This window comes from Eublepharis macularius, chromosome 12 (assembly GCF_028583425.1).
Source record: "Eublepharis macularius isolate TG4126 chromosome 12, MPM_Emac_v1.0, whole genome shotgun sequence".
In the NCBI taxonomy this organism is placed as follows: Eukaryota; Metazoa; Chordata; class Lepidosauria; order Squamata; family Eublepharidae; genus Eublepharis; species Eublepharis macularius.
Genome location: NC_072801.1, coordinates 44,142,886 through 44,170,584, shown reverse-complemented (window position 1 = coordinate 44,170,584; position 27,699 = coordinate 44,142,886). Strand labels below are relative to the sequence as shown.

The following is a 27,699-nucleotide window of genomic DNA, read 5'->3' as shown; positions in this document are numbered from 1 at the left end:
AACACACCTTAGGATAACAGGTTCAGCTTCCAAACTTTGGTTTATACCACAAAATGAGTTTCTAAAGTTCAATTACTCCAATAGAATTTTACCCCCAAAGACCCCAAAAAATGAAAACCCCAAAATACATTAATCCCAGAATGTTCATAATAAAAATCAGCAGGACAGATGCAGCAGCCTTAGGGTAGAATTAAGACCTTTGGACATAATTTTCCACCAACTTAATGAGGCTTTGCAGTTAGGCATGTCTTTAAGGGGTATAACCAGTCCTCCTGGGCTGAAATCTGTCACAAACTATCATGGAACAGAACAGTAACCAAAAGAAGAAGAAAAAAATCAGACTTTTTTTCATTTTGCTAGGAATACACTTTTTTCAGCTGTCTCATTGTTCCTCAAGAATAAATGGTAGCAGGTTTGTTTAAACACCATTAAAGCAGCAATCTGGTTCACACTTACTTGGAAGTAAGCCCCAATGAATTTAAAAGGCCTACTTTCAGGCAAACAGATGTAGGAAGAGGCTGTAAAGCTGCAATCACATCCATGCTCATTGGAAGTGGTGAGAAAGACACGCCACCCCAAGATTCAGTAATGCAAAGGTCTACAGAACCTGATTCCAGCCTGCTGGCTTTTGCTTAAAGGCAGGGGGGAAGCATAAGACTTTTGCTGATACTAATGCAAACTAGTTTCAAATCCAAATCAAGAGGATTAGCATTGGATTACCTGAGTTCAAAGCTCTCTGGAGATCCACGGGAAAAGTTTCCCTTAAATGAATGGCCAGATTAACAAGAATAGAAGTCTATTTAATGCAGAGACGAAACTTGGTTCTGTGTGCAAGCTGCCACACAAGCAATTCCTGTCCCCCGCAAATACTCACAATCCATTTGAATATATTTTACACATTTTCCTTTTTTTTTAAAGTTCACTTAAGAGTGACTGGGATCAGTAACCGTATTACATTCTTTTGATGTCTATATTTGGTATCGCCTCATAAAGACCTCTCTATGGAAGAAAATATTATTTCCACCCTCCCCCTCAAATTTAAGTGTATATGTTATTGACTGAAAACCTGGGTCGATTTTTCAAGAAACTGCTTTTTGTGGCATTTTCAGTTTCTTTCCCCTCTTCCCTCAATCTCCTGTAAAGAAACTGAAACTTCTCCACACATATTTGTTTAAAAATCATTTGTTATTATTAATTATTTCTTTTCTGGGAGACTAGGGTTTGGGTTAAATGACATGTGGTGGTGCTCTGATAGTTGAATTCCCCAGGTTATCAATTTTAAATTCATCCTTGAGATTAGTCAGGAAGCTCTAGAGCAGGCAATCTTTGATACACATTTCCAGGTGAGAATTTGTTATACTGGATACAGAAATACCTGTTCCGTGGAAGAGCCGAGACTGCCTGTGCAATCCCAAGCACATTGGAGTTAATGGGTATTACTCTGCTTAGGACTTCACTGTGCATCTAATAACATTGCAATATCCCAATTTTATCCAAGTTCTCCATGCAAAACTTTGGACACCGTGAAACAAACTGCACACAGCCTTCTGCTGCTCTCTGGATCAAGATGGCCAATCAAGACTTCATTTTTCTGATCTGAGTACACACAGAGGTTCCTTAAAATCAGGGCGAGACAGTATGAAAAGGACTTCTGGCACTTTAAAACTGCCAAAGAAGGTTCAGCAGATGGAGCCCCTTTCCTTCCCCCTTCCCCTGTAGTACAACAATATCATGTGAGAAGCCCTGGCCTTCATGGTACATAGCCCTCTAGAGCAGGGGACTGGAAGATCTAATTCTCATAACCAAGGATTCTGAAATTGTTTATTCTGGGGAAGTGGTTTCAAAATGGGTTGTTTTAGGGGACATTTAACTAATCCCCACCATAATAATAAACATAATATACTGTGCACACAAGCCCTTTGAATGCCTTACATGAAGGGAACGTTGTATCTTAAAGGCAGATAATGACACACACAAGGCAATCCAGGGGCTGGTGTACACACTTCCCTTCCATTGATTTGCCAAAGGATAACAGCTGTGGCTGTATTTTGCAGAGGCCACAGTTGCTGCTATTGGGGAGGAGACTTTTCTACCGAAAAGGCAGAAAAGCCTCCTCCCCAATAGCAGCAACTGCTTGATTGACACTTCTCCTCCCACATTAGAAGACCTTTAAGGTGGCAGAGTCCCATAAAATCACCCTTTAGCCCCCACCATACCTCTGTGCATTTACCATGGGGGGAAGGGGGAGAGCTCATCCCAAAGCAATAACTAGTGGCAATTCATTAGAGGAATACAGGGGGGGGGGGGAGAGCTGCATTTCATTCTGGGTTTCTTAAAAAAAAGGTGAATGCTGCGAAAAGTGGACAAGCCATTCATAATCCTCATGTTCAACAGTGAATTCAAAACCAGTCTAAGGTCTTTGCACAGGGACATTCCAGAGCATGGTACATTTGCTAAAGTCACTTTGCATTAAAAAAGACTAGCACAATCCCCAAAAAAGTAATACCCTTCTAAGCCTATTGACTTCAATTGACTTAGGGCCAAGCTACAAGTGACGAATGACACTTGAACGGCAAGTGAATTGAGTGGAGAGCAAGTGAACAGGGAGAAATACACTTGCCATTCAAGTGTCATTCGTCACTTGTAGCTTCACCCTTAGAAAGGTTTACCTCTGCTTTGGATGGCACTGTACACATGCTACATTTTCCTCTGGGTAATACCCATCTTAAGCAAAGGGCCATGTTAAATTTCAGGATGAAGTATAAACCCTGAGATGGTTTGGAACACAGAGTTTCCTGTGGTTTACTCTTGATAGGATTTGCCACACCAAAATCTGTATCCTCAAAACTGAAAGAGGTATGATGTCTGAACGGCAGAACTCAATATATTTCTAGGGGGGAAAGGCCTTCCTTAATAGATTTAAAAAAACCCTGTTACACTCTTTCATCTAATTTCCCTTGTGGACCTCAACTTTAAAAAAAAACAGATGAGAGAAAACAGACTTAAGTCTCCTACCAAAAACCAAATAAAAGCACAGGAAACTCCAAGCACCTTTCTGTTTTAAAAAAAATCTGAAAATATTTGCATCTTGTGATTTGATAACTTATGAATATTGTAATTTTCTAAAATATATTGTCACAATTTCTGTCTTTCCTCATCTGAATTTAGCAACTCATTTGGTCTGGATTCCTATTTACATATTTGTGCCTTTGGTGAATTAAAACCTTGGCATTTTTTCTCATTGCTTGATTTTACAACCATTTCAGGGGTGGGTGGGAGAGAATTTACTTCCTTCCTGGATTGGTATGACTTTTTCATAGAAACTGGCACAATTCAGAGTTCACACCATCTTGTACTTTGTGAAGCTTTACAGTTGTTTGGCAGGATGTCTGAACTGACAAAATCATAGTTTGCAACTGGGCAGCCAATGAGAATCAGCAACCATGGTTTGAAGTGGATTAACAAACCATGGTGTGAAAATAAGAGTTCATTTGTATACCACTCTTCTGGACAGATTAGTGCCCACTCAGAGTGGAAAACAAGGTCAGTATTATTATCCTCACAATGCAGCTGGGAGCTGGGGCTGAGAAGAATGACTTACCCAAGGCTACCTGGTGTGTTCATAGCAGTAACAAATCAAGGTTAGCAACACTGCTCTGCCTACAGGGGTCCCCAAGCTCCAGAAACAGGATTGCAGAAGGCAGACAAGCAGAGCCAAATCAGGGTTTGGGTTCTAAATTATGCTTAGTGCAAACCATGGTTTGTCATGTTTGAACCAAGCCACTGTGTGAAAACCAGAAGAAAGAATACTGAAATAAAGGCAGGGTAACTTGCTTGTTTTCCTTGCCTACTTTGGCTTGGGATCTGATGGCCAATTTGAAGCAAGAGGGGGAAAGCCATTAATCTGCATAGATGATTCTAGGATAAAAAAAATTAATATTCTTATAGTGACAGGATATATTTGTCAAGAAATTAAACTGAGGTAAAAGATCAGAGTGGGTTCCAATTCTGAGATATTTATCTGAAGGCATGTTGGTCCAGAAGCAGGTTTTGAGTCTTCCTAACAGGGTTGCAAAAATGTGGAACAAGGTGGATTGCAGAGGCTACTGCAGTGATTTCAGTTCTTGAAATCGTGCTGCCACATCTGGAGAAGAAACTGGTGGCACTAGTGACAAAGCAGCCCCATGTGCCAAACAATATGCAGATGTTGCAAGAACAACCCACTTGATCTAATACTTGGGGTTGTTCTTCCTACTGCAGAAATTCCAGTCCAAGCACAGTTCTTGTCCCACAGCACCATAGCTAAGATAGCTGGGGTCAAAAAGTTTAAACCGGCTCTAGCCCTATGGGGATTCAGTTAAATAAAGAGAGATTCTGCAAAGGGGACCTCTACCCCACCACACACTGACTTTTACAGTCACCAAGGTGTGGGAATCAAATGGAACTTGGTTATCCAAACTGTGGAAGTCCCAGGTGTGTTAAGATACTACCAGAGGAGCTAGTTCCACTCAGTTTCCATCTCCTGGCCTGATTGGAGAGTAGGCATTTGTCCAAATAAAGTAAATCCTGTTGCATCTGGGAAGGGGAAGGGGAGGGAAACAGGATTTTACGTTCCTCCTCTCTTGATCTAATGCACAGCAAACTGTATGCATGAATTTTGCCTGTCTTTCTGGACAATTTCACACAAACACACACAGGCTGATCAATTGAAAACCAATTCTGGGGTTTGATTAGAATTTTTTTCCCTACCAGCTGATTCAATTTTGCCCCCTCAAATATATATTATATATGCTGCATGCCTGAGGAGTCAATCATATCTGCCTTTGGCTCCTGAGACATTAAGTCACCCGTCTATATGAAAGTTACTAATACCCGCCTACGGTAAACTGATTCCCAGACACTCTTAGAGGTTCCACATCCGAGCATCACTCTTTCTGCTTGGCGTTTGTTTCATCCGTTGTCAGTATCATCCGTTTGTCCATCTCTTTCTTTCTCACGCACCCGGGGTAAAGCAACTTCCTATTTCCTTCGAACTTGCGTCTGGCTGTTCTGTCCCTTCTGATGCTGTTGTTTGACCTGAGCGAGGATGTCTCGTATTTTGCGTTGTGCCATCTGGCAAGAAAGAAGAAGGGGGAGGAAAAGACCTAATGCAGCAGATGAAATTTCTCTCTTCCAGGTAAGACTTCCCAGTGATTCTGGGAGTTTCTGGCTGTGGATGGATAAATATTTATCACTGTGACTCAACAAACAAGTCAACAAATGTTATCAGATGGTGAACAGGCCTCTTTTCAATATTACAGTCATTAAAACAAAATAATAGTATTGTTACTTGACTGGTTCACAGAATTCTTTCACCATACAGGTTCTAGTCTCAATGGCCACTTTTTCAGTAATACATGTATTTTCCCCAGCGAGAAAAAGAGCAACTAGTTCTTCTGTTGAATTGTCTAGTTCCATAGCTATCTTTGGTGGTGGAGAGTGCCATCAAGTCATAGCTTACTTACTGCAACCCCTGGTGGGTTTTTCATGGCAAGAGACTAACAGAGGTGGTTTGCCATTGCCTGTCTCTGCAATCTGCTTTGCTCGAGGTCTCCCATTCAATTACTAACCAAGGCTGACCCTGCTTGGCTTCCGAGATCTGATGAGATCAGGCTTGCTTGGCCTATCTAGGTCAGGGCATAGCTATCTTTACCGAACTTTATTAGTTCTGCTTAAAAAGCTATCACATCAAGCAAAGTATATGTACATAGAAGAACTAACAATATACGAGCTTATATCCTGCCTAGAATTTTTGCAGGCATAAGGGAGGGGTTGATTTCCACCAATCCCTCCTCAACCTATTGCTGGGGTCCTCCATCCCCCAGAGGCAGCATTTCAGGTGGGATTTGGGGCTGCCATGGGAGAGGAGAAATCACTGAAAATCAGTATCCCCCCACTTGCTCCCGCAGAAACTCATAGTGAGTTCCAAGCCATTGAAATTTACATGCACCCATACAAATCTTCCATATTATGTCTGGACTTGGACTTCCAATTTAGCCATGATTAAATTAAACTGTGCAAAGTGAGGTGGTGTTGGTGTCCTGGACAGGGGAGAGGGGAACGGGAAAAATCCTTTTCTAATTTCAAAGTTCAAACTTAAGGATATAATTCAATGGGTTGCTCAGATTCCTATAAGGAGAGCAGACATGGGAAATTGCTGGGATACACAGTACAGATGGACAACTGCTGAATCCTTCCCCGACCACATTTCCCCAACCACATTTCTCCCACGTTTCTCTGTTTTTCCTTGCAAGTGTTACTTCTTGGCACAGATAAAAAGTGGCTTGAAAAAGTAGTTTTGAAAGGTGGAATGTAAGGATGTGTGTAGCGGGGAAAGAGTTCAGGGGTTTTGTTCAACCTGCTCATGCTGTATTTTAGTTCCCCTCACATCTACCTTGTTTATAGGGATTTGAAATGCCCATGCTTACTTTTGCCCCGAAGGAACCAGATTAAAAGCCACAGCATTATACTTTACACATTCTATTAAATATGCTTCAAGAGATGCCATCACTGTTAAGCCTGCATACTATGTTACAACAGAAAACCCTGTGATTGGACTAAATTAAGCCAATGCAATATGGGCACACCTGAAATTCATTTTGCTTAATTTAACTCACTTCTAAAACTGACTTTTATGCAAAGGGGTTATGCTTGCCTGTTTCTTTCCCCATAACTTTGTGGGATAAAATTTAGGGGGTAGGTGCAACAAAATTCCATGCATCATTTTTTTAAAAAAAATGCCTTTGGTACAGTTATCCCCCACCACGTTTCACCACAACTGTTCACAAAAATTATCAATCTTGATCTCCTACCTGGCTGGCATAGAAATGTCCGATGATTTTAACAATCACTTGCTCATTTTCATCGGGAGTTTGGTCCCGTGGGACGACTACCTCAGCTGCCGTCAGGTTCTGCAGTTCATTGACCTGCAAGAGTGAATCCAGCAATGCTGTAACTGTGCTGAATTAAAAACAAACAAACATAAAACTTCAGCAGTCCTCAGGGGGAAAAAAGTGCTGCTTGGCCATCAGAAGTTTGGGAAACATGTTTTCCATCCCTAAAATAACTAAGAATCAAACACGAGCATCATAATTGTTGTATCAAAAACAAGCCCTGCTCCACAAGCCTGCCTTAGCTGAAATGAGGCCGGGGGCTATGTGGAACACGGGGGATGTTTTTGAAAAAGCTGTCCCCGATCTGAACACCAGGAGGTTCATCAGAGTCCGTCATTCATGGGGTTTGGGGCACTTGTTAAAGTCTTGTTAAATGCATTGTTCTGATTTAATGATTTGATATTGTTTTATCTGTGTCAGTGTTTTTTCTTTAAAAATTATTGCTGGTTCTATTGAGTTGGTTCCTGTGGTTTGCTCATGCAAGGATCAGAGCTATTTCCTGCATTCTCCACTATCTGGCACGCTTTTTTAATCTCAGGAAAGCTGACTTTAGGGGTCAGGGGATCAACGTGGATAAACTACCAAATGGGTTGGGGTAGGGTTGCCAGGGTCCCCAGGGGCCAAACTCAGGAAGCGGAGGCCAGGGTGATACTTACTTTCTGCGCAATCCTGCATTCCCCAGTCATGTGGGAAAATGACATTTTCCACCTTGATGGAGGAGCTGCCGGTCATGCTGAAGCCAGATTCATTAAAAAAAAATATGTCTGGAGGAGATTTTTAATTAATCTGGCTTCAGCATGACCCACAGCTCCCCCATTGAACAGTGCTATGAGGGAGTGTGCGAGCACAAAGGCGCTTATCCCTCATGTGCCTTTCCTCCTTGCCAGCCAGGTGAGCAGGGCCAGGAGGCAGCAGGTGAGAGCGGGGGGTGGGGCATGGCAAGCCTAGTTGCCAGGGCTGTATGCCCCCTCTTCCATCAGCACAGCTTTGCTGAAGGAAGAAGCAAAGAGAGAAGATTTCCCCCTTCCTGCTCCTTGGTGCAGCCCCGACATAAAGGGCTCCTAATCCACAGAGGTCTCCAGACTCTGGAAAGGATTGCACCGGGGCGGGGGGGGGGCAGGCAGGAATGACTGGTAACCATCACTACTTGCTGCTGCTGGATCATGGCAGGATCTGACCCATTATTACAAACTTCTTTCTAGTGAGTAAATTAAATGTCTGACTAGGATCTGGGAGATCCAGATTTGAATCTCCACTCTGCCATGGAAGATGTCTGATGATCTTGGGCCATTCACATACTCTCAGCCTAACCTACCTCCCAGGATTGTTGTGAGGATAAAATGGAGGAAAGGAGAACAAATGTATGCCCATTTGGATCCCCTTTGGAGGGATATAAATGAATTAAATAAATAAATATATTGGTCTGTCATCACTATTTTAGATTATTGCTAGCTCCTGCCGCTTTAGATTGCTTGTTCTGATTCGCTGTGTTTATTCTATACTTTTAAAAAAGTCATTGTTTTTATCTGATGTAAACTGCTATTACTTATAATAGAAAGGCACGATAGTAATTCCCGAAATTATTAAGTTATTTTATCAGAGAGGGAACCATCGACCTCATTTCATGGAGAGCTAGTATTGAGTCCTGGTTAGAATACTGAACTAGGGTCTGGGAGATCCAGGTTCAAATCCCCACTCTGGCATGGAAGCTGACTAGTCACACACTCTTAGCCTAATTTGTGTCACAGGGCTGTTGTAAGGATAAAACATAGGAGAGAAAGAACGATGTAAGCTGGGTCCTGGTGATGTAAGCTGGGTAAGCTGGTGAGAAAGGCAGGATGTAAATGAAGTAAATAAATAAATGAATAATGCCCCATCCTTAGTCATGGTTGTCCCAGATGCCCAAGTCTCCAAGATGGCCCCTGACAAACCAAAACCCCAACTCACTGTTTTGCCTCCTTTGCCAATGACTCTCCCTGCAGCTGAGGCCGGGACTCGGATGTGCGTCTCTAGCTTCACTTCTTCTTTGGGCCCAAAAAAGTTCTCCTCTTTAAGCTTGCCATAAATTCGCCCTTGAGCCTACAGAGTGAACACACTGGGAAGCTATTCAATTCTGCAGTTTACTCTTTCTAGCCTTGCTCCATTCAAACTACCCAGGACTGGCTATGCTTTGAAGCCGACACATTTTAAACCTGCCCACCGCTCCCTCTGTTGGTCTCTCCCACTCATGTAAAGGGACTACTCTTGCTTTGTGTATCTTACTCTGCAAAGCGCCACGCAGATCAATGAGAGCGAGGCATTAGTAACTGAAGTAGCAGCAGAAGCAACAATACAATTAGTAACAACAACACTCAGGTCTGTCACCTAATTAAAAAGTCATATGACTTTTGTTCAATTAATGAATTACTCCATTTGCATATAAGATCTCTGAAGTGAAAAGCATAGTTTTCTTCATTTTCAGAATATGTACACAGGTGCCAAAATAGAAGGCATTTCTTTTTATGTATGTGTGTGTCTATACTCACATATATAAGAAATGCTTACACACACACACACACACACACACAAATCAGTAGTTACAGTCAAAGTAGGTGGGAAGAACTATCAAGAAACTAGAAACATTTCCCTTTCACATATATTTTTTAAAAATCTATTCCCTGAGTATGACTAATAGGTTTTAGAAATTCATAAGTAAGAAGCCATCTTTATGATCAATTACTTCTGGCAAAAAGTAATGGAGGTTAAAATAGAGAAAACAAACCTTGAACTGGGCTTCTGGTGGTCCAGTGATTATCACCATCCGCACTTTTGAATCCGGCGTCTCTGGAGGGGCAATCTGGAGTACACAAGAGGGAAGCATGTGAAACAAACTGATTAACTTAGAATCTAGCCAGCTGGCAAAATCAACTTTGGGGTTACTCTCCATCACTCCCATTCCTCAGCTGAGTCACAAAAACAAAAAAATCCATCAACTCATAAAGGCCAGGAAGCTGCATCCAAGGGGACAGGAAGCAGGCTGGGGAATAAAAAGAAAGCGGCATCAAGTTAGCTGAGGCAATCAGATGTAGCCCTGACCAGCAACAGATATGCCTGAAGAAGGAGCCCTGTAGCCCAATAGGGAGGGTGTGCTGCAAACGGAGTAAGCCTTCAGGACATACAGCTGTTTTACTAGTTTCAAACCCACCAGACTTGATACAATGAAATGTAGGTTAGCAGATCCAACATGCAGCTGAAGTGAGAAAGCACCATGTGTGAGGTAATGGGTTGGATCTGCTGCCTCATTTCTGTAAGCACAATAACATCCACCTGTGGAGCTCAACTTTTGTCCCCTGAAATCATGCTCAATGGGAAAAGAGTTCCCGGAGGAAGAGGATTTTGGGAAACATTTCAGGGTGGTGTGGGAGGGGAGACCCATAAAAGTTGTGCTACGAAGGCAAGAGTCCTTGTTGGAACCAACCCAATGGCTACTTTTGCAGGTGTGTGTGTACCTGAGGAGGGAAATCAAGGGAATCTGCACCTACCTTCACAACTGATTCTACTAAATAGTACAGTTGGCATTACTTGCCCTGAAAATCACTCTGTGGGACAGGTCTCTCTCAGTTCTGCCTCTCTTAATTTCACCTCATAAGAGGCTAAGACTTGCCCAAGGCCACACTTTTGGCTGCCATTTGAACTTCCAGATTCAGTGGTGTTAACTAGGACCTGGAAGACCATGGTTCCAATTTCCACTCAGCCATGAAGCATACTGAGTGAGCCCAGGCCAATCACTGATCTCTCAACTGAGCCTACCACACAAGGTAGTGGTGACAACAAAATGGGTGGGGGCCATGTATAGTGCATTGAGCTCCTTGTAAAAAGATGCTTCATGACTATGTATGGCTAGAAAGAAAAACATCGGCCAGGAAATGCACCAGTGCAAGGCCCAGTAAAGGGACAGGACAAGTATACAAGATAAGAGATACTATCAGGTTTTCCTCTGGTGAAAGTGTGAAGGGCCCTTTTGGACCAATGAAAAGGCTATACTAAGGATCATAAGACCTTTGTGGGCAAGTCATGTACGATGGGGGCTGCAGTGAGGAGGAGAACTGTGTGAAGTCTAACAGAAATGCTGGATCCAAGCAACAAGTGTTTAAGAGATAGAAAGAAATGGGAACCTTGATAGAGGCACTTGCAAATCTGGAAAGCTGTTTGATATGCTGTCCTTTCTTGCCAATGATTGCACCCACAGCCTGTGCAGGGATGAAGACGTGCACGGTCTCTTGCTCAGGAGGCTGTCAAAAGAAGATTTTTGTGGCTGTTGATCAGTTATTGGTCAAATTGAACAGCCCAACAGGATACATAACAGGTTAAAAAACTGCCACCTGTCATCCAAGCCCACCTACTGGCTGAGTTACTCTGATGTCACAGAAGATTTATGTACATTCTGGCAACTGTGAGGCTTTGGACTAGTTCTAAACAAACAACCACTGAGGTGGTAAGACTGTGACTTGGACTCTATCACTGCTGACTGGAAGTGAGAGGCTCTTAAAACAATGCCATTCCACACCATAAATAAATATCCCCACACCTAGAAAATCTGATGTAAGAGAGAAGTATTTTAGCTTATTCTTTTCTCCAACATGCTAGTTTTCTATGTGAAGGGATTTTCCCCATGCCCCTTCCCAAACTACAGACAGTGTAAAATTGCCACAGAAAAAACACATGAAATTGAGGAAGTAGCGAAGAAAATGAGTGGTAATTAGTCTCCAACATAAAAGCAAAGTTTAAGTGCTCTACCTACCAAAAAAGAACTATATGGAGCTGCTCCAGAGACACTACTGGGAGGAGGTGGCACTGCATTGGAAGAGGCAGGAAAGAGGCCAACAGCAGCTAAGTTGAGACCAGGTATCAGGTGTGACTGTAGCTAAATGAAAGAGAGAAGTAAAATTAGATGAGACATCAGGATAAATGTACCAATCATACATTTTTCTTGTGACCTGTAAAACAGAAAGGCTTGCTTTCACCTTTGCAGACAGAAGTTGTTTGCAGCTGCACTGGCACAAAACTGAAATCCAAAAAAAACCCTCTACATTCCACTTAATACTTTTTATTAGGATGAGCTACAACAACATGAAACAGTGAGCAAACTTTTCTTCCTTCACTCAACTCATATACGCTGGTCAAAGGAAGCTTTACTTTCAACACATGGCTGGATACCGCCTGTTCCTTCCACGGTGCCACCAGGTGTCAACAAACTGCTGTGGCAGGTATACAAAAAGCATTTAGCATTTGGCAATTGTGGGTCAGGAAGCCTTAGCCTTGTGTGCTAAAGCTGGTAGACCAAAGGGGCCACTGGTGTGAGTTAGGGAATTGGAGAGTTCCTAGCTCAATCTCACACCACTTGTAAGCCACTGTGGCTCCCTTCAAATATATTGCCAAGCCTGTGCTCAGGAGTGCCCCTGTGGCTACGCATGCACCCTCCTCCCTTTTGTATACAAAGGGATTGTTCCTCCATATCCTTATTCTTGCTAAGTGGGAGAATTGCAAAGTGGCCAGGAGTCAAAGGGATTTGAGCACTCAGAAAACACTGTGTGAATGCTCAACTGTCATCACCAACCTCATTATCACCATTGTTTATTTGTGGGTGCAGAAACAGGTGTGCAATTTTTTTTTCCTTGATCAGGTCAGTGCCTAAAATCAAGACGGGTCTATTCCTATTTAAAAGCTCTGCCTCTGCCCAGTCCTTTTGCAACCTTTCTTTTAACCCATTAAACAATCACAGTCTTGCACACAAGTCAACAAATGTTTTCTAGTCCATGAGAAGTGACATCAAAGCCTTTGGATGGAAAGCCACTGTACAGACCATTTGTGCCTATTGTTGGGTGAGACATCGTAAGTATGTCTCAGTCCCAGGGCAGAGGGAAGGAAAGAAAAACACCTGGCATAAACACACTCACACTCATAGCTGCCACATCATTCTCGTAGGCCTCCCGCACTTTCTTCATGATCTCTTGCTCCGCTCTGCAGCAGTTCTCAATAGAGCCTTTCACAGTGATGGTCCTTTCAGGGTTGTATAGGGTCAAGTCCTGCAGACTATGGAGGACAAAAAGGAATAATTAAAACATTTATTTAATTCAAAATGTTACACCCCATTTCTCTTTTGTTGAAAAGGGCTGACGATTGACAAATTAAAAACAATAAATCCATACAATAAATTCTCACCAGAAAAACAGAGTTGCACTTACCAGTAACTGTTGTTCATTGACGTCTTCTGTACAGGCATACATGGGACTGCGCGTGCGCAGGCCTGCCAATCAGCGAGGTTTCTACAGCTTTTTAAACCACTAAGGGGCGCTCATCTCTCCAGAGTGCAAAACAGCCTCTCTGGGAGACGGTGCCCCTTCACCCTCAGTTTCTCCTAATCTGCCAGCTCTCCTATATAACTTGCATCAGCGGGGTAGGAGGGAGGGTATGTGTGCCTGCACAAAAGACGTCAATGAACAACAGTGCAACCAAACTGGATAATGTCAAGAACACATGAATCTGAGGTAATCAACTGCCAGGCGGGCAGGTATTTGGAGAGTCTGTCCCAAACACCACTGCTTGGTCTGGAACTAGTAAGAATTGTTTCGACTGTTGAGATGTATGAGGTGTTATGCCCTTGTCGTGACTTAGGGTTTGACCTTCTCCTCTGATATTGGCTCTGGTAAGGGGAATTTTGATGCAGCTGAGGATATTGGTAAGGCTAATAACGATATGATCTGCCTTTGTAGGGTTGCTGCTGTCAGTAGGGAGGTCTTTGGTTGGATTGCTGTTTAGGAGGGAGAACCCCATAGGACCACGCTGTTTGTCTATCCTTGCACTTCTGGGATAGGTACTCATCCGTTTTGGTCAAGAAGAGAGTCTGTCCTTCAAAGGGGAGATCTTTGACTCTGTATCTCGTCTCAATGGGTAAGGAAGTCAATCGTAACCAAGCATGTCTATGAAGTACGAAAGCAGATGAATCAGCAGATGAATGAGCTCTAGAAGATGAATCAACAGAATTTCTCCCAGCTTTTCTTTGGCTTCTGACAATGGGAAGATCCTGGACATCGACTTGGTTCCAATAAACTGGGTAATGTCAATGTCAAATGAAGTCAAGCTCATGGGGTCTCCACCAAGCTCTGGGTCACCAGAGTCAGGTGTCGGTGTCAGATCTGAGCCGATGTAATAATCAGATCCAAGGAGTTTGCTGCTGTCAATGCCAAGGCACCTGTCAGATCCAAACAGCATCGATCCGGGTCAGTCGGATTCAGTGGTGCTGTCGGAGAAACCAACAACTCGGCGATGGTGGAGATTTTTGCCGCTTTAACGCCAGAACTGGTGGAGGCTGATAGGGCTCATCTCATTCCCGTAAGAGAGCCTTGAGCCTCGTGGCTCGTTCTGCCCATGCCTTAGGCATAAAAATTTGGCAGTGTTTATACGCCGTCACATTGTGCCCTTCTCTGAGGCAGGTAAGACAAGACAAGCGACCATCCATGCCGGGCATCTTGGTGGAGCACATAGTGCAGTGTTTAAATAAGGATTTATCAGCCATATTGGTGAACTCACAGTCTTCAGTGCAGATGAGGCCTACTCTAGTCGAGCAGTGCTCTAGTCGAGCACTGTAGACCAAACTCTTTGACCAGCGGTGAAAGAGGAACTGAGGGTGAAGAGGCGCCGTCTCCCATAGTCAAGCTGTTTCAGTGGAAAACTGCCTGCGCATGCGCTCTAGAGAGATGAGTGCACCCTAGTGGTTTAAAAAGCTGTAGAAACCTCGCCGTTCTGCAGGCCGGCGCACGCACAATCCCATGTGGGATTGCAGAGAAAGACGGACAATGAACAACTCTTACAATTTACCTGACAAAAACTACTGCCGCCCACACCAAAAGACAATCAAATCTGACAATGTCTGACCTGAAAGCCCTTCTAAAAAGCATCGTCTCACACAGATTCCAGAATGACAATAGGCGGGTACTTTTTGAACCTCCTCAGGAAAGCCATTCCAAGACACTGGGGCCAAAGCTGCAAAAGATCTTGGAACGGATCTTGCCAACGAGGTTGAGACCTGTCAAGCAGGAGCTACAGCCAACAAAACCTTTCCAGAAGATGCAAGCATGGGGGTCTACACAGGACTCCAAGTCTACTCCAGTTCCAACTCCCAATTCTCTGATCAACTTGTTTACAATAGAAAGCACTCTCTGGAGCAATCCCTGCAGTCAACAGTTCTGACACAGACTACCCACTGTGTACAAAACTCACCATAGGCAGTGAAATACCTGTCAGGTTCCCAACAGTGGTGGCAACTATAGGGGGTCCTTTCTACTCCCAAGCAACAACAGATAAGGAGTACTACATTAGGAAGAAAAAGCAATATTTGGGGGTCATGAAGCCAAGCCTATGTGCTGTAGGTGAATGAAAATGTCCGACCATGCCTCTTCCCTAGGGGACAGTGGGCAAAGAAGCCCCACCTCAAAATCTTGCTATACAATATTTTAATCTTACACCTACTGCACTAGGAACTACAATATGTGTACAAAGTATCTCCATCTCTATGCTGCCATTTCATATGCAAAATATTTAAGGACACAGGTCTGCCCATGAGATCGTCAGAGGATTTTCATCTAAAAAGATTCGGGACACCATCCTATATAACTCATACAATGCGGATTTGGACTTTATGGGTTTGAAAGTCAAGATTTTGAAGGACGTTCCATTTCTAGTCCGGAAACGGCGTTTTAAATATAAAAAGTTTGCAGCTCTTCTGAGGGACCATGGAATAAAGTACAAATGGTTATTCCCGGAAGGAATATGGTTCAGATATAAAGATCAGGCCTATAAGATATTATCAGAAGATCAACTAAAGGATTTTGAGAATAAAAACCCAGAACTCTGCTGCACCGAGAACGAAGAAAAGGAGGAGCCGGAGGGGGGGGAGGAGGAGGAGAGCACTGCAACAGCAGTTGCACAGAGAGAACTGCGTCCGGGACCTAGAAGGGGGAGGAAAGTTTAATCAGAATTTGAAATGTTTATTCTCTGTATGATTAACCACTCCAGCATTATCCTATGGAGCTATTTTTGTATTATGACAGTATGAAGGGAAACATTGAAGTGTAGTGTTTAGTGTTTGTAGTTCATTCCCCCCCCTTTTCTTTTTCCACCCCCCTTTGTCCCTTCCCTCTCCCCTTTCCTTGTGATAGTCTTGTGTAGTGTTTTGTAGTTATGTAAAAAAAATAAAAAAAAAAAAAAGATCGTCAGAGGCTAGAGATTCGGGAGGGAGGCACAGACTTGGCTGAGAATCTGAGGTGGGGCATGCTCTCCCATTCGTAATGAGTGAAGGCGCATCTAACAGAAACCTATTCATTTACTATTTATTTACCACATTCCTATCCTTCCCCTCCTCGAGGGTGGCAGCAGATCTGAAAAACTTCTACCTGAAACTCTGGAGAACTGCTGCCAGTCAGAGTAGACAATACTGGCCTCAATGGACTAATGGTCTGACTCAATAATAAGACAGCTTCATGTGTTCAGGGAGCTCTGCTTTATCCTCATGACTACCCCGTGAGATGAGGCTAGGCTGAGAAAGAATTTACTATCTCATAGTCACCCAGAAAACTTTAAGGAAGGACAGGCATCTGAACTCAGGTCTCCCCAGCCTGACACTTCAACCTCTACACCATGCTGGCTCTTCAGTGAGCAACATAATTGATGCTCCTCCTTCTATCTGCAAATTAAGAGAACAACAGGTGCTCCTCCCCCCGCCCCATGTCATCTTCTCACTCACTGTTGATATAGGAAGAGAGGAAGAGGGCTTGCCATGCTCCAGAAGGCAATCAAGAAGAACGTGTGGTGTGGTAGAAATTTAAAGGCTTACGAGGAGATGGTGATCTTTGTCTCTGTGTCCTGCTCTACCTTCTTCAGGTTTCGGCCCTCTTTGCCAATCAGCCGTCCCACAAAGTTGTTATGGGCCAGGATTTTCAGGGGCACTTCATCAGCACTTGGGAGAGAAAAATAAATAAACAGAATTGTTATGGACTGGATTATCCTGTTCCGCTGCTGGCTCATTTTTGGGCCACCTGTTAAACCTCAGTTTACTTGCACGAACAACAAGCTCTGAACAGCGTGGCTCCTTCCAGTGGCTGAAGGACCATAGGCAGCAGTGGGGGAAGGGGGGCATGGCAGCTTGCATCTGATCCATAAACAGATACAGCTATCACATATTTATTTCTCATTCATATTCCACCATTCTCCTAAAGCGGCTTACATTATTTCCCTCTCCTCCATTTCACCTTCACAACAACCCTGTAAGGTAATAATAACAACAACAACAACAACAACAACAACAACAACAACAACAACAACTGCGCTTATATACCGCTCTTCTAGGCAGATTAGTGTCTCACCCAGGGCGGTGAACAAGTTAGTGTTATTATTATTCCCACGATACAGCTGGAGAGCTGGGGCAGAGAGGAGTGGCTTACCCAAGGCCACCTAATGAGCTCATGGCAGTACTGGGATTCAAACCAGTAGAGTGCTGATTCACAGCCAAACCACTTAACCACTATGCTACAAGTATATTAAGCTGAGAGTGTGTGACTGGCCCAAGGTCATGTGAGTACAGGGAGGAGGGTTCAACAGAGGCTGGTTCTTAAGAGGTAATTTGCTGACATACCCTCACTCCATCCTATTGCAGATGTCTCTGAGTTTCCTGACCAACTAGGCCTTTCCAAAAAAAATTCTTAGGCAGTCTTCATTTTGTAAATAGACTTATGCGATGTAAGTAGTTATCTGCAAATATTAATAATAGACTTATGCGATAGACTTATGCGATGTAAGTAGTTATCTGCAAATATTAATAATTTGCATAGTTTATCCTGAATACAAAACCTGGATTTCCCCCTTTTCTTTGTTTCTTTTGGAAGGGGGAATTGCAAGGAGGAAGAAGAACAGAATGCAAACACAGACATTTGCATCAGGGAAGCCACCATACCAGGTAAAAACTCCTCCTGGCCTCTGGCCTGCTGGTCCTGGCCATGAAACACCAGCTGTCTTGTGAGAGAAGAAAAGGGAAAGGGGTATAGCTTAATATGCTCAAAGTCACAGATTTGATTTCTGCCATCTCCAGCTGAAATCATCAAGTAGTCTTGCTTGCACTTCCAGGAAACTGCAGCTAGTCAAAGCAGACAAAACTGGGTTTGATAAACCAATGGTCTGGCACATTCTAAGGCTGCTTCACAGAGAGTGGGAGAACCAGGACCTTTTCTCCAAGGTCAGACCAAAAACAGCCCATCCTTACGTCTTGGTATCTTTCGCCTCCTTCTGCATAATTTCCAAGATCATCTTGCAAGCAGCAGAGCACCCCTCAGGCGTTGAATGGACGCTGATGGCTTTCTCCGCTGCCCCAGCGTTCTCCTTCCGGTGCACATCAATTCTGAACAGAATGGAGAAGGAACAGAAAAGCTGCTTGAATACCAAAACTCAAAAATAGTCACAGTCTACAACAGAATGTCCAAAGCCTGGCAGCTAGAGCAACGGAAGCTTCAAATCCCACGTTTCCCTTCAGGGCTGGTTGTATATAATGTGGTCAACTGAGGTGGATACCTCTGAAAACAGATTTTGGGATTCCCATCTGTCTGCCAGCTGCCCAACTGCCAGAGTAAAGAATTCACCTCAATCCTCCTTCCCCGGCCTCTTTAAAATGCCACTCCCAAACTCTCATAGGAGTCTTTCTCACAAGAATTCAGTCACCATTTCTGATTGTCTCTTGCCAGGGAAATCAAAATGGTGGCTGAACTACCCCTGAGCTCCTTGGAGGAGGAACAGGATAGAACAATTTTAATAAAATAAATAACTATATAGCTCCCCCTCTTTTCCACTTGCTTTCCAAAAAAGTCATCTTAGTGTAGGACTGCTTTCAAATCTGTTCTCTGAAGCCCTCTGCCACCACCACCACCCCCCGATCTTATGCCTGCTCATTCAAAACTGCAGAGACCTTTTGAGCCAGGGCTAGGCTTTCACTGTGTTCATACGCTCCTAGCACACTCCTGGTAGTAAACAGTATAGCAGCAAACAGGAAGGGGCTTGCTGAGCAACTATGGCCTTACTTGGACTGCGTCTGTTTGGTTATGTTGCGAATGGTGGCGCCCTCCTTGCCAATAATGGCTCCCACATACTGGGTGGGAACCAGAAGTCGGAGGGGGATGTCTACTGGCTGCTGCTTCACCGGCGCTCCTGAAGCCACAGGGGAACCCTGTCTCGGGGCACCTCGTGTCCCAAAGCCTCCTCGACGCCCGTTCTCTGCCCCTTGCACAGTTTGTTCATCAGGGATGTAGGAGACCTTCAGTGCATGGTTTTCCAGCTGGTGTCCATTAAGTTTCATGATGGCTCTGAAGAGACAGGCAAAGAACAAAAGTTGCAGGGGTGGGGAGGGGGACAAATCACTTAGGTGTATCTCACGTATTTAGTTCATGATCTAGTTTACCAGCCACAGCTGGTTCAGGATGGGTCCCAGTCTAAAATGTATTTATTTATTTAATTAATTCGTTTCCCACCTTTCTCTCCAATGAGGACCCAAAGCGGCTTACATTGTTCTCGCCTTTATTTTATCATCAAAACAATCCCGTGAGCTAGGTTAGGTTGAGAATGTATGACTGTCCTGAGTTTGTCCAACAAGCTTCCATGGCACAGTGGGGATTCGAACATGGGCCTCCGCAGACCCTAATCTGATGCTCTAACTACTACACAAGGCCAGCTCTCAGCTCAGCCAATTCATCTTGACAGCACCACTGGAGTATGAGACTGGACTGCAGTTCCATGAAGTTGCCTATAGATGGGGATGTTAGAATGAACAAGATGTCATCATGGGACAACCTGTTCCAAACATCCCACATAAGTGGCTACCTGTAACCAGGGCTTTTTTCTGGGAAACGAGGTGGTGGAACTCAGTGGTGGAACTCAGGACTGCACTTTGGGTCCGCTGGAACAAGGGGGGAGTTTTTTAAAGTTTAAATCGCCCTCGGCAAAAATAGTCACATGGCCGGTGGCCCCACCCCCTGATCTCCAGACAGAGGGGAGTTTAGATCTAAACTTCCCTCTGTCTGGAGATCAGGGGGCAGGGTCACCAGCCATGTGACCATTTTCAAGAGGTTCCAGAACTCCGTTCCCCCGCGTTCCCCCTGAAAAAAAGCCCTGCCTGTAACACCAATAACTTGAATGCTAACTTTGATATTGCTGCCCTCTCCATTACTTCTACACATTGTGTTATGGTTAGAGAAGAGAGGCAGATAAATTCCTGGTAGAAACCTGTCATACTAGCTTTGATGGTTAAGATCAGAGTTTAAGAGACCCAACAGCTTGCTGGAGTAACCCATGACATTTCTTTCTAATTAGAGAGTCTGGGCTGTCAAAAGTATGACCCAAATTTGAAGAGCAAGTCTAAATTTCTAGGTACCACAAACATGCACAGAACACGGAAGGCTTCACAGCCCTAAGAACCTACATCAAATTTCTAAGTACCCAAACAACAGCTACTTATGATTTCTACCTGGGGCCAGTTCCAGGAAGATGCCACCTATGGGATCACTCACTCACACAATGGCAGATGCAAAGTACCAATGGTCCTAGCAGCCATTGCACTTCTATCTCTCCCTGTCTAAGCATGCAGCAGTGGTGCCAACAAACACAACTTCCTCAGGGTGAGCAGCTGGTCTCGCCCTACCGTGGACTTTGGACCAGTTGCTCTCTCAGCCTAACCTACTTCACAAGGTTGTTGCTGTGAGGATAAAGCGGAGGCAAGGAGAACCATGTTGCAAGCCATTTTGGGGTACCCACTGAGGAGTAAAGTAGGGTATAAATACCTAAATAAATACCTAAATAAAAATCACTGTACACAGTTGCAAGCTCTCTTAACTTACTGTCTGGTTTGCTCCCGGTTGGCGTAGGTGACATTGACAACTGCTGTCTCGCTGTCTGTATTCACTGACACAAATAAAAAGAAATCTGAGTAAGTTCAATTGGAGATTAATTTTTAAATGCCCTTGCAGGCTCTCAATACAGCTTACAAACCAGAAGGCTTCCTAACACAATGAAAACAAAAATTACTAAAAAATCATAACTATAAAAAAGACCTCAACAATAATGAACATCTTAAAGCCCAAATGAAATCTCAACAAAAAAACCTCAACAGCAGCATTAAAATGTTATAAAACATTTAAAACCCACGCACTAATTAAGATAGCAATAAAAAGTGTGGCATTAGAACTCAACACATAATGATAGTAATATCTTCAAACCAATGGGGAAAAAATGAAAAAAAGAAAATAAATGGAATTAACAACTCAGCCCAAGCCTGGGAAGAAAACAGGAATGTGTGGATGAAGTTTTTTAGGACTTCCCCAAAAGATAGGAACAGAAGTTATCTCCCTCTCCCATTGGAGACAAGAACCTGGAAGGGAAAGGGCAATTCAACAGAATTGGAGTTCAGCTTTCGATTCATTCCCTGTCTCCATCACAGAGAGAAAACAAAAGTGGGAGGACAATGACAAGAGAGTCACCATATTCAAGTGTCACAACAAAACATTCAGGTGGTTTGCTCATGATGAGTACAAAATCATCTTGCTGTGAGGTTTGCAGGCTCCTCTCACACATGGAGCACAAGTGAAACCTTTCTGACTTGGGAAGCCTTGACTAAACTGCAAATTGACTGTTAGGTTCAATAGCAAGTAAACTAGCATTTTCCTCCCCCACCCCCAAACACTGAGATTCTCAGTTGAGATTAAATCAAGGTTCAGAATCCCAGTTTGTGAGGAAACAAACATCAAATTTGCCCTGAACATCTGCATTCAGTTACTCACCTGGTGACAGACTTGATCAGTTTTTGGTGTCAGATAAAGATGTTCTGAATGTTTTGATCATGGCCTCTTTTGCTGGTTTATCTGTGGTTTTCGGCTATATTGGATTGGTTCATTAATTCATATGCCATCTTGTTGAGAATTGGTTTGCTCTGTTATTTTGCTTATCTTAAATTTGACCCTTTTGTTGGTACGCTTACTCTACTGGTTTGTGGATGCTGTTTTCAAGCAGGTTTTAATAGTGTGGTTATATAGTTTTGTATTATTTTTGCTGTGGGTTTTGGTAAGATCTTAACATTTATTGTCTTTGTGATTCATTGGCATCTATTCAACTATCCATGGACTTAACAGAGTGAGACTCTTCCACTTCCCTCTCCCGATGCATCCCCCTGAATCCCTATGAAATACTGTTGGAGGGGGGTGTCAATGGGCCCTCAGGAACAGCATATGAGGCAAAGTGTGATAGGAAAGGGAAACAGCAGAAATTACTACCTCCTCTGCGGCAAACAGAAACACCTTTCTGATGGAGGAACTACAGATCTGAGCAGCCCCAAGAATCTCTGAGCTTTGTGGTGGGATATAATTTTTTAAATAAAGCTTGATTCAAAGCTTCTCAAACCCGGAAGTTTTTAATTGTACTCAGTATGGAAGAGGAGAGGGAATGGGGGAAGAAGAAGGGTCTGAACAAGGCTAAAAAAACCGTTTTAGCTTGTGCCTATCACAAACCAATGGAAGTATCTCCTGAGGTCTGAATGCAGCCAGTGACAAAACCCCTGTCAGGATTCAGCAGTCTAGCTCTTGTATTTTGCTCCACGACCCACTACTACATGTTTTCTAAACATTCTTAAAGAATCTTACCTTGTTCACAGTTTTCCACAGTACCATATTGAGCAAGCAAGCCATCCAGAACCTAACCAAATGTGAAAAGGGGAGGGCGGAGAGAAACTGTGTTACCCTGAATATTTGGGCCAGACAGAGCAGACAAAGAGCAGACAACCACAGCATTTTTCTTAAGGTTCCCCTAGTTGACTGGACAACACTATTTTGCTTCCACTCCTTCTCAAATGCTCAGAGTAGGAAAATGTCTTGTTAAAAAAGACACAAAAATCATTCAAATAAAAACAAAACTACCACCACAAGTTCTGCCTCGCATCAGCAACTACGCTGCAAACACGGTTCCCTGTAACCACGCAACTGATGGCTCACTAAAGTCAAACTCAGCAAAGCCAATTGGGATTTAAAAGTCCCACTCAAGACTTTGCGGTAATGTTGCACGGGAGTAGTATTAAATTAGTACTGGATCTTTTACCGTGTTATACAATGTCCTCCTCCTGTATGCCCCTAAACACATATTGATAGCCCCTAAACTCTATGAGTGACTGTTCCAGTGCTGCCTGTTCTGCTCTCCCCAGCTGAGAAAAAACCCTTCCCCTGGGTTCTTGAGTCAACCTGCTTCTCGGTTGGAGAAAACACAGAAAAGAGGCAGCTGTGTTGAAAACCTGCTCAGCCCACAAAGCTACCTGGCAGGTGGCAAAGAGAAGTTCCTGTACAATTTTTATCAAGATAGTCCACAGAGAGACCTACCTGAGGAAGCTCCAATCTCAACAGATCCACAGCCATACACAGGAATAAAGGGTCTCTAACTCAGCCCACACACACACTCTCCAAGTATCACAGCTAGTTTCACATATAAGTGCACGTTTCTAAGCTATCATAGATTTCAGATCATGCACTTTCCAATAATCTCACTTACCTCCCATCGTAGCTGAGGGGGGATGTTTCTTATCTGAATCTTGCGGCTTCTAAAATGAAGAAGAGGAAAAGTTTAAGTTACTGCCTCGTCTTTATTTGAAGGTATCTCAGACAGAATATATGATGAACAGGTGGACTTATAACTCCATGGCAGAGCCAATGTATTGTGCAAAGAAGGCCTCAGGTTCAGCTCCTGGCATCTCCCATTAAAAAGAGCTCCAGTACTCTGCCAGGTGTTGAGAAAGACCATTCAATATATGAAACTGTGCAGAGTTGACCAGGAACAACCCAAACACCTCCTTGTATCTACACATTTTTGTCTTGGAAAGAATTCTATCTAAAATCAAAATCCTATCTATCTAGAGAGCTACTGTTGTGCAGTTGTAAGAGTGTCAAGACTAGGATGCAAGAGACCCAGGTTCAAAGCCCCACTCTGCCATGGAAGCTCACTGGGTGACCTCGGGCTGGTCTCTCACACTCAGCCTAACCTACCTCACAGGGTTGCTGTGAGGAGGAAATGGAGCAGAGGAGAACGATGTAAGATGCTGAGGGTCCTCACTGGGGAGAAAGCAGAGTATAAAGTAAGCATGTGAGTGAGTGAGTGAGTGAGTGAGTGAGTGAGTGAGTGAGTGAGTGAGTGAAAGCACTTTTAGCTTTGCAAGCTACTGAGCCCCTTAAGACAGGAGCAGGCTTGTACCACCTCCCTGTGGGGATCTCTACTCTGATTATTTACCACTAGACAATGCTAGAATAAATATAAAAACATTCAGAAGTAACCCCAAAAGGGAGAAAGCATTTAAAAGTTTACCATCCTCTTCCCAACATCAAGGACCAAATAAAGCCTTTTCAGAAAAGGCCTGATTAAATTTAAAGCACTGCTCAGATTCGGTGAAAAATGCCATGCGAGTGATAAAATCTGAACTGTCACAATCACATTGCCAATTGGATGCTCTATTTGACTTTTTGACAGAATACCTGGTGGCTTTTGCAGGGGCAGGGGGGACACCTTGTGCAATCCTCAGCTTTCATTTATACTGTATCAAATATCCAACACACAGCATTGCAGGGGGCAGGGCCTAAAATTATGCACAGCTCCCATGGTTAATCCCCTCCCCTACAGGCTTCCCTAAGTTGCCATCCAAAAATGTTCGGATCCCCAAATTCCACAATTCCCACCTGCCCACTCCTTTTTCAGTGGTTCATAGCAGCTGTCAGCAGCCAAGTCATGGCCACCATGTTTCCTTATAAGAAGCTGGTATCCACAAGGAACTGTGGAAGGCCTGGGGAGCACTGGGGGGTTACCTGTGCCCCTCACCATCTACACGCTCCCACTGCTTCTCCGCCTGAGCCCTTTTGCGTCTTTATCAACACTTAAACATTTTCTGCAGAATGGAGGTGACAAAGGAGTTTGAGAAATAAAGAAGGCCTAAGAATGCTCTGCTATGAACTGGATATAACCCAGGCTAGATGGATCTCATCAGCTCTTGGGAGCTAAGCAGGGTCGGCCTTGGTTAGTACTTGAATGGGAGAGAGAGGCAGGCAACGGCAAACCACCTCTGCACATCTCTTGCCATGAAAACTATACAGGATCACTTTAAGTCGGCTGCAACTTGATGGGGGGGGGGAAGCATGCTCTGCCCTCTTCTGTTCCCAAACCGTTTACAAGGGCTTTCTTAGACACCCCAATGAGACACTGGGCAGGAAGTCTTAGAGCAAGCTACTACCACATCCTCAAGCTACAGTGATGGAGCCAGAGTCAGCAAATGGGCACTGACACCCACCCCTCACAACATCCTGATATTGGCCATTTCCACATGTCCTTATAGGTACAGTCCATTCTTGGAACTTTGGTGGCTTCTCCCCAAACCTCCACAAGTCTACGTTTGCAAAACGTATGCATATTGTTTCATTAAAGGGAGATGGATGATTTCAGGCTACAATGACGGAAGTGCCCAACCTCCCCTCCAAAACCACTTTTGTTAGGGGCTGTTTGGAGACTGTCCTGTGACCTCACAGCACAAGCTAAGTGCTTGTGGGGAGTGTGTGGGCAGGATGAGTTGTCGGAGTGACTCAGCAAAACACACACCTAAAGTGGGAAAAGGGCAGGAACAACAGACGGGCTGTGTGGAAACGGCCAGTGTCCAGGAAGTGGCAATGGTCTGTGAACATGCGAAAAGGAAAATATCCCCATAGCTAATACAGTTCTCCTTGGAACACCCCATTGCCAGTGGCAATTTTGACAGAAGCCCGCTGTTTAAACCAATTGTTTTCCAATAAGGCCAAGTGTCTCTGCCATTTTCTGCGCTGCACAATCTCCCAGTTTCAGGCCTTGAGTAGTGCATGGCCAGTCCATTCTGAAGTCCAAAGAGCCACCCTCCTAGAGATGTAACATTTCTTGAAGTTTTGAAGCCATGTGGGAAAAACATCTTCCTCCTTTTTTTCTAGGAAAACCCCCCAGAAATTTTGGTGAAAATTGAAATGTGCAATACTAACTTTCCTATCGAACCTATGCCTATTGAGAAAATGTCCTCAGAGGAGAAAAAGTGTATATATTTTTTACCCTCGAAGACATTTTTCCAAGAGGTTTAGGTTTAAATAGAAAAGTGATAACAAAAAAGGCTCTTCCTCCAGAGTAAGGCTCCTGGCTCGGTAGAGGCACCATGCTAGCTGATCAGGATGGTATGATTAAAACCAACATCCACATTCATGATGCGTAAGACCTCTGCCACCATGCCCGCCCCAAGCTCTATGGACTCAACTGGCTTCTGAAATTATCTGGAAGTTCATCTTGTGGGAAAATATTTCACGCCCACTTCAAATTTGAAGCTGTAATTGTGACAGGGTTCAAACCTGATGCATCCGATAAACTGTGAGACTAAACTCTGTCAATCCCAGAGTGGAGTGACCTTATACTTACTCAGTGAGTGTAAACTTGCTTGGACAGGCAAACTAGACATACTCTTCTTTAAAAGAGTTAGGTCCAGGTTCTAAGTTGGGTTCAGAATGCTGCCAAGTGGGAGGAAGGGCTCCTATACTCCCACAGCTGTTACTCTGCTGAAACAACGGGGGGGGGGGGGGAGGTGATATTTCCCCATTTTTGCTGCTCCACATGCACAGAATAATCCACATATAGCAGCAAAATAACTCCCCTCCCTATCTCATTTTGGTGCAAGAAAACAGCTGGGGGGGGGTAAGAGCCCTTCCTCCTCCCACAGCAGCATTCCAAGCCCAAATGGGCTCTCCTTTATTTTTTAAAAAGTCATTCCCCTCAGCTGCTGTGTGATTGCAGAGAACACAAGTTGCGTCTGGGGAACACACACTCAACTCTTTAAAAACCAGCGTGTAAAGTTTAGCCCTAATTAACCATTTCTAGGTAAAACGGTTGATTAACAGTGCCATCTTATGTAGAATTATACCTTTCTAAATCCAGTGATGTCAACAACAACCATACAAGGGTATAACTCAATGCTTAGGACTGCGCTGTAAATATGGGGTGGGGGGACTGGATCCACACACAATTTTTGTTTTAGACTTGAGTATGCAATTAAGAAAGCAATCCCATGTAGGTCTAACTCAGAAGTCTACTCAGGTCTTCTCAACAGGGCTGGTTCCAAGAAAGTGTTCTTAGCCTCTGCACAGTAAGAAACCTTGGTGCGATCTTGTTAGTCTTGCTATACCCATCACCCCCATTAGTCACACTCGGTTGTGAAGCACTCGGTTGTGATGGCTTTAAGATATAGATCCATTGCTATGCCCATTCCATGTCCTCTTCAAGGGTAGTCCTGGGTGACCTTTGTATTCAAATCTAGATCTTTCCACTCGTGGTCCCTAAAGTCAGTGGCTTGGGCTGAAGTGCAGGTGAATTCACCGCAAGTAGAAAGTCATCTCTCTCTTGACCAAACCAAAGCAGAAGTCAAGGGTTCTAGTCACTACAAAGGTCAAGACAATCCAGGGTCTTCACAATGTTTGCTAATCACATCCAACCAGGGCTTTTTTTCTGGGAAAAGAGGTGGTGGAACTCAGTGGGTTGCCCTCAGAGAAAATGGTCACATGGCTGGTGGCCCCACCCCCTGATCTCCAGACAGAGGGGAGTTTAGATTGCCCTCCGCGCCGCTGCATGGAGGGCAATCTAAACTCCCCTCTGTCTGGAGATCAGGGGGCGGGGCCAC

At 44.0% G+C, this 27,699-nt stretch overlaps 1 protein-coding gene across 2 annotated transcripts in view; it reads right to left on the bottom strand.

Annotated features, from left to right (window-relative positions):
- Positions 1-5,019: 5,019 nt before the first annotated feature.
- Positions 5,020-27,699, bottom strand: part of IGF2BP1 (insulin like growth factor 2 mRNA binding protein 1) — a 68,172-nt gene continuing 45,492 nt past the window's right edge. The window contains exons 3-15 of one of the 2 annotated variants that reach the window (XM_054993503.1): positions 23,532-23,580; positions 22,637-22,688; positions 20,843-20,906; positions 19,034-19,315; positions 18,226-18,360; positions 16,804-16,926; positions 12,869-13,004; positions 11,713-11,835; positions 11,087-11,203; positions 9,694-9,768; positions 8,880-9,011; positions 6,852-6,965; positions 5,020-5,112 (exon numbers count right to left, since the gene is read on the bottom strand). In XM_054993503.1, coding sequence (XP_054849478.1) covers positions 5,020-5,112; positions 6,852-6,965; positions 8,880-9,011; positions 9,694-9,768; positions 11,087-11,203; positions 11,713-11,835; positions 12,869-13,004; positions 16,804-16,926; positions 18,226-18,360; positions 19,034-19,315; positions 20,843-20,906; positions 22,637-22,688; positions 23,532-23,580 — 1,495 coding nt within the window. The remainder of the gene's footprint in view (positions 5,113-6,851; positions 6,966-8,879; positions 9,012-9,693; positions 9,769-11,086; positions 11,204-11,712; positions 11,836-12,868; positions 13,005-16,803; positions 16,927-18,225; positions 18,361-19,033; positions 19,316-20,842; positions 20,907-22,636; positions 22,689-23,531; positions 23,581-27,699) is intronic. The other variant, XM_054993505.1, reaches the window with a different exon arrangement.